The sequence below is a fragment of the Hyposmocoma kahamanoa genome, unplaced genomic scaffold (assembly GCF_003589595.1).
Source record: "Hyposmocoma kahamanoa isolate Upper Pololo Valley unplaced genomic scaffold, ASM358959v1 160, whole genome shotgun sequence".
Lineage (NCBI taxonomy): Eukaryota > Metazoa > Arthropoda > Insecta > Lepidoptera > Cosmopterigidae > Hyposmocoma > Hyposmocoma kahamanoa.
In genome coordinates, this window is record NW_020653575.1 from 7,587,221 (window position 1) to 7,594,306 (window position 7,086).

The 7,086-nt window shown below is 36.3% G+C and overlaps 2 protein-coding genes across 2 annotated transcripts; one reads left to right on the forward strand and one right to left on the reverse strand.

Annotated features, from left to right (window-relative positions):
- Nucleotides 1–592: 592 nt before the first annotated feature.
- LOC113225369 (venom serine carboxypeptidase) lies at nt 593–2,689 on the forward strand. Its single transcript, XM_026457653.1, has one exon. The coding sequence runs from the start codon at nt 996–998 to the stop codon at nt 2,427–2,429; it is 1,434 nt and encodes a 477-aa protein (XP_026313438.1). The 5' UTR covers nt 593–995; the 3' UTR covers nt 2,430–2,689.
- A 110-nt stretch (nt 2,690–2,799) lies between these two features.
- Nucleotides 2,800–4,381, reverse strand: LOC113225371 (ATP-dependent RNA helicase WM6). The gene has a single exon (XM_026457654.1). The coding sequence runs from the start codon at nt 4,271–4,273 to the stop codon at nt 2,996–2,998; it is 1,278 nt and encodes a 425-aa protein (XP_026313439.1). The 5' UTR covers nt 4,274–4,381; the 3' UTR covers nt 2,800–2,995.
- Nucleotides 4,382–7,086: the final 2,705 nt, after the last annotated feature.

Consider the following 7,086-nt stretch of genomic DNA (forward strand, 5'->3'; position numbering starts at 1 on the left):
CGCTCGAAGTGTGTGGATAGTCCTTTAAAATACCTACTTCAGCAACAGCTGTATTCTTTTTTCACACCGGGGACCAGTCAAAGCGCGAGGAAGGGTCGCGCGCTCAACACGCACCGATTGATCATCATCATCCTATTTAAGAGCCAGGCTTTTATCGGTGACTGATAATAGTAGTAATCTTACAATACAAGATAAAGTGATTCTAATCCTACTGGATAATTTTATACATATAAGAGGTTTGCTAATAATTCTGTATAAACGTTGCTATATAAGCAGCTCATGTGCGATGTTGAAAAAAAAATCAATATCGTTAAAAAAAAAAAAGTGTTTTTATTTGTGATCATCAATGTAACAAAAATATGATAAAATTCTAGAATGCGAGGGCATTTTCCCACATAGCGTAATCCAAACAAAATCTCCAAACGAGTTGTTGAGTTGAGATTCCCTACATTTGGGAAATTCCCCATAAATTGGCAACACTGCAGTTAGTTCATCTTTCTAATTTGTGGTTCAGAAAAAGTCCGACTAAAGATCTCCGTAGTCTGTGCGAAAGATCAAAGAATCGGACGCCTATCGGACGTGTATTGAGTGAATCCGATCCGATAGTTGATCCGACCATCAGACACGAAATGGACATGTATTCCCGCGCTTACCGGTTAATTTTGTTTCCATTCCAATAAATGAAATTGTAAAATAAAACGTTCTGTAATTAATTCGTGCGTTAGCATCAGTCTGTGTCTGTGTCGCTGGAATGACTCCAATCTTGAATTTTAGTAAATAGAGGAAATAATAGTAGCACGTACTTAAATTAGTTTTGTCAATGCATTATCAATTTATTGTTATTTCAACAATTTGATGTTATAGGAAAGTTATCAAACTGTGACCGATGACCTGTTTAACGTCGTCTCGCATGTGATTGCGGACGGACATAGTTGTGTGTGAATACTGACAAATTATCAGTCCTTCGTTGCTACCTAGTGAAAGAACGTGAAGCAATGGGGCCTTTCTTGCTGGTTTTCATACTGCAAACACTTGCTTCAGTGCAATGTTTGTTTCACCGATACCCGAAGATAGAACTCAGTCTCCAAGATGAAGGCGACACCGGAAAACCGTTATTCCTCACTCCATACGTCGAGAGCGGGAACGTTATTGAAGGCAGACAACTCGCTCGTGTCCCCTTCACAGAGAGCCTGAATATTAAAAGTTATGCAGGATACTTCACCGTCAGTAAGGCTTACAACTCCAACCTGTTCTTCTGGTACTTTCCAGCAAAAGTACCCAATAACACCAAGGCTCCTGTCGTGGTCTGGTTACAGGGAGGCCCCGGCGCGACATCCCTGTACGGATTGTTCACTGAAAATGGACCTATTAGAATAAGAAATGGCAAATTTGAGAGAAGGAAATATAATTGGGCTCTTAGCCACAACATGATCTACATAGACAACCCGGTTGGGACAGGATTCAGTTTTACAAACAGCTCTAAGGGATATTGCACAAGTGAAACTCAAGTTGGTGAACAACTTTACTCCTTGTTGACCCAGTTCTTCCAGCTATTTCCTGAGCTCCAGCAAAGCAAATTCTTTGTCACTGGTGAATCTTACGGAGGGAAATATGTACCTGCTTTAGCCTACACTATTCATAAGAAAAACCCCACAGCGAAACTGAAAATTAACTTAAAGGGTATTGCTATTGGCAATGGTTTAAGTGATCCTATCCACCAGCTTCTTTATGGCAAGTATTTGTATCAAATTGGTCTTATAGACTGGAATCAAGCTAAAATTTTTGAAGAATATGAAAACAAAGTTGTTGATTACATTAAAAACCAAAAATGGGATGAAGCTTTTAATACTTTTGATACTCTTTTAAATGGAGATTTAATTGGTAAAAAGAGCATCTTTTACAATATGACTGGATTTGATTTTTACTTTAATTTCTTGCATTCTAAAAACTACAACGCTGATGAAGATTTTGGTCCTATGCTTCAAAAGAGTTATGTGCGCAAAGCTATTCATGTTGGAGACTTACCTTTCCATAATGGCACTATTGTTGAGCAGCATTTGAAACAAGATGTCATGAAGTCTGTGGCACCTTGGATATCAGAATTATTGGACTATTATAATGTAGTTATTTATAATGGACAGTTAGATATCATTGTTGCCTATCCTTTGACTGTTAATTACTTGAGAAACCTAAATTTTACGGGCTCTCAGGACTATAAGACAGCAAAGAGGTTTATTTGGAAGGTAGACGGGGATGTGGCAGGGTATGTGAAGGAAGCTGGAAAATTGGTGGAAATCTTAGTTAGAAATGCAGGGCACATGGTGCCAGGAGACCAACCAAAATGGGCTTTAGATCTGATTACTAGACTTACTCACGAGAAGACTTATGTTGCATCCTCTAATTCTAAACATTTTCATAATCATATTTAGATTCAATAAGTTTGTGGTGAATTTAATATTGTGTTGTTTATTAAGATTACACACTGACCCCTGTGTGACTCTGCAGTCTTCATATTAATAATTTCTATGTACAAATCAAATGCACTAGCTCCATTGTGCTTGGAGTGTGGAACTTGTATTTGTTATCAATGTCTTATTTTATACTTTTGTTGATGTGTATAACACAGTACAGATTTTTGTACATGTTATGGCTGTGTTTTGACTCCCACACCACTCTTGTTACATATTTGCTGAATACAAGTTTTTTTACAAATTGAAATGTTGATTGTTTTATTTCCTGTATGTAGATGTTATGCTTTAAACAGAGTAATTGTTTTGATTGAGGTGTAAGATAAAAAAGCAAGTTATCACAATATGAATGTCAGTTTTATTTCTTTAACCTAGCATTAATTATTATTTAAGACAACTCTGCACTTATACAATCCAAACTACAAAGTAGACAAATTTCTCATTGCTTCAGAGCTTGTTACAAACCTTGACAATGAAAGTTACAAAAATACGAGTTGATGAAAAGGGGAATGAAAACAGTATTTAATCTATCGGCCTTCAATGTAAGTCGACAACTCGATCTCTTCAGGTAGCTCCGTGATGTTCACATCAAAGCGGTCTTGAACTTCATTCAAGATCTTGGCATCGCCCTCATCAGATACCATAGTTATGGCTAATCCTTTAGTACCAAATCGCCCAGCACGGGCTACTCGGTGGAGGTATGTGTCTGAATCTTCAGGCATGTCATAGTTAAAGACAATGTTCACTCTCTCAATATCCATGCCCCTTCCAAATAAGTTTGTAGCCACTAAGATCCTTTTTTGAAAGTCCTTAAATTGCTGGTAGCGTGACAAACGCTCATCTTGGGTCATGTTGCGGTGGATTCCAATAGCAGGGAAGTTCTGGTCAGTCAGTAGTTGGGCAAGAGCTATGCAGCGTTGAACAGACTTGACAAAAATAACTACTTGATTAAATTCCAAGACATCCAGTAACTCGAAGAGTTTTTTGTTTTTTTCATTTTCCTTCAGCTTGACATAGTGCTGCTGGAGTCCATGCAATGTCAGCTTAGCTTCATCGTCAACATATACTTCCATAGGGTCCTGCATGAATTTTTTGCATACTGGTCGAATCTCCTTGCTGAGGGTAGCAGAGAACATCATAACTTGTTTTCCATGGGGTGTGTTCCGGAATATTTCCTGTACATCTCGTCTCATGTCCAGAGATTCAAGCATCTTGTCACATTCATCCAAAATAAAATGCTTCAGATGCTTCAGATTCAGTTTCTTGCTATTTACTAGTGCTAAGATTCTTCCTGGAGTGCCAACGACGATGTGAGGGCATGCTGTCTTTAATACTTCTTCATCTTTTTGTATCGGCATGCCGCCAAAGAATACTGATACTCTGACGCCCGGCATGTATTTCGAAAATCGCTCGTACTCCTTACTGATTTGGAACGCTAGTTCTCTCGTGTGGCACATGACGAGCACGTAGACATGATTTTCCGAGGGCTCCAGCTGTTGCAGGGTGGCCAATACAAACACAGCGGTTTTGCCCATACCGGATTTGGCTTGGCAAAGAATGTCCATGCCAAGAACTGCTTGTGGGATGCATTCATGTTGAACTTCCGAAGGGTGTTCGAAGCCGCAGTCAACAATGGCTCGTAATATTTCTGGCTTCAACAAGAAATCTCGAAAACCGGAACTGTGAATAGATACGTAAGATCCCTTAACCTCTTTCTTCGGTACCGCATCGGCGACTCCCTCGGCGGTCTGCTGATCCGCTGTCTCTTCGTCCTCGTAGTCCAGAAGATCATCGTTATCAGCCATATTTTTTAAATTTGTTATTAATTTAGTACTGGAGGTGAGCACGTGAAGTTTATTTAGAATATTGTTCACAATATTTCACAATGGCGTCTTTGGCGTCGATTCAATGGCGGCGAAAGTGTGTTGCCAATGTATAAAATATATTTCTACTATGGACTTTTCAGTAATTCTACAAAATAATTAGTTACTCATAAAATATAAATTACTTATAAAATATGTGTAGTACTGTATCTTTTGTTTACTGTACTTTTTTTAAGCACGCAATGTTTATTTAATTATTACCAAAACGTGTAAATATTTTTTTTCATCGGCACCACATTTATTGACAAATATAGTTTAGATTAGATATTGTTACCAAAGTTCGCAAATAACAATTTCAGGTTTAACGAGTCAAGATACTTGGTTTTTTAAATATAAAATATAAGCATGCATTTTGTTCTCCATTGCACCTGATAGAAAGTTTCTTTCCTTAAAATTTTACCTTTTTTGCAAAAAAGTATGTATACCTACATGAAGTTTATAGTTTTAGGAACAAAATTCATTTAAAAGTGTTTGATGAATGATGATTGATGATGACATATCGGCTTCCATCAACATTCACGGTTTTCATGTTAGCTAGCACGTAGTATAATCTTATAAAGGTGGATTCAGAATGCACCATTTCTGGCAATATATTGCCGCAATTTATTGCGTTGGTCATATTGCGACCTTGAATTGACCAATCAGGAGCTGCGACGTCAACTCAGGGAACTTTACTGTTTGTGGCTAGCACGGCCGACTCCAGGCGGCACAGTTGTAGTTAGTGTGATTAACAGGGAAATAGAGAATCTGCCCTACACAGATTGAAAATCTGCCAAACTTTTCTTGCGAAAATACCTAAAATATGCAGTGATATTTTAGTGTTTCCATTTGGAACAAACGTTTTTTAATGAACTTCTTCAACTTAAACCGTAACATGTTTTTTTTCTAATTATTTTTAGACTCAAAATTTATGACTTAAAATAAATTGCAAAATTTGTACATTGTACGTGTACATTTTCCTTCGTATTGTACATTCTTTTCGTTATACATTCTTCTTACTTCTTATACTTCTTATGATGGTTTAAAGCAGACACGGTCTCCGTGTTCCTTAAGACATTCCTTCACTGTTATGACTGAAGATCATATTTGTTTAGGAACCTGCTTCGTAACTTAGTTTTATTGAGGTTAACTTGTGAGAATATCCTTTCGCAGTCATACGAAAGGATATTCTCACTTTTTTATAAAACGTTAACATGATCTGCCACAGTGAAAATTAAATAGTTAATCAAAATTATCTTTATTTCGTAGGAGAGCAAATTAAACTTGAAATCGTTATATCTAGCACAATTTTTAAAGCCATACAGTCTTATCGTTTATGTAATCTTTAACAGAGTAATAATGTATCAAAGTAGCGTTTACTTCATCATATGATTTTTTAACTTATCATTGGATAGGCCTAAAACAGATTTTGGAATCTCATCATAATACGGAATACCTTGCCTCACAAAAGAACAGAGAACCCTCTGAAGTCTTAACTTCGGTAACACACCTACCTACCTAATATTACAATTATGTATGTCACTCAGTTTAATAAACCATGAATTGTTATTTAGACGTACAAAACTTATACAATATTGTAAATTAACTGAGATGCAGTGGTCAATATGCCAATTTCTTTAAAAATCTTCCTAACTGAGGTACGTGAGCTTAATTTATGGATCGCTCTAACCGCACGCTTCTGCAAAATAAAAATGTTTCGACATTAGAAGCTGCGCTCCACAATACAAGGCCGTATAACATACTATGAAAGTAACGAAGCCAGCGGCTAAATTTGCCTAAATGGCAAAAATCTACCACAAAATTAAATGGTCACACTGGTTTGTACTACTAGCTGAGGGGATTCGCTCTGGACCTTTTTTGGAGGGAAAAGTGTCGTTTTTATTTTGACTTTCAATTATTTTGTGAAATCTAGTTTAAAGTGGAATAGGATAGTGCTATTGTGCCTTAATCGAAGATTAAAACGCGAAATTATACGAATCTCGAACTAAAATACCCGTATCGGCCCGTTTTAAGGAATCCCGAGCCAATCCAACCACGCCGCTTCAAATTGCCTATCCTCTTTGTGGTGGCCATATTTACATAAATATAATTAATCGTTTGTGTTTTCGGTTGAAGGACTTTGTTTCCATGGCCAAAAATAATTTAAAAAAAAACTACTAGCTGAGTATATTTTCGTTTCATGGTCATTATTAATTTTTATGTTTCTTGACTAATCGGGCTTTTATAAATTGTACCTTACCAATTTATAAAACCATGGTATCAAAGTTAAAGTTGTTTTATTTTTAGTTTAATTAAATAAAGAAGATAATCGTTCCTGAACTCAGTTGATGGCTTCTGATTAGTTAGTTTCTTGTCATCAACATTATTTTTAACTCTTCGTCATTCCAATATTATGGAATTGGCTATGGTCAATGAACATATATATATATATATATATATATATAGGGCTTTAATAAATTCAATCTTTGAATTAGGTTTTTCTTTTTCCTTGTCTATTAGTTCTCGTTAAGTAGGTAAGTGAGTGATCATCTAACGAACGGTACATAGTTGCCACACACAAATATTTCCCTGATTATTGTGGAATAAGAAAAATATAAATAAATAAATATTCAGTGTAATCAAGTTTATTCAATTATAAATCACAGATCGAAAACAGTGCAGAAAAATCATAAAACTCACATTATTTTGCGGAACCGATTCTTACTAACATACTACAACTAGTTTGACTTAAAAGT

What these genes read in the sequence shown, in the direction of transcription:
- LOC113225369 (XM_026457653.1), top strand. Translation starts at nt 996, where the DNA reads ATGGGGCCTTTCTTGCTGGTTTTCATACTGCAAACACTTGCTTCAGTG.
- LOC113225371 (XM_026457654.1), bottom strand. Translation starts at nt 4,273, where the DNA reads ATGGCTGATAACGATGATCTTCTGGACTACGAGGACGAAGAGACAGCG.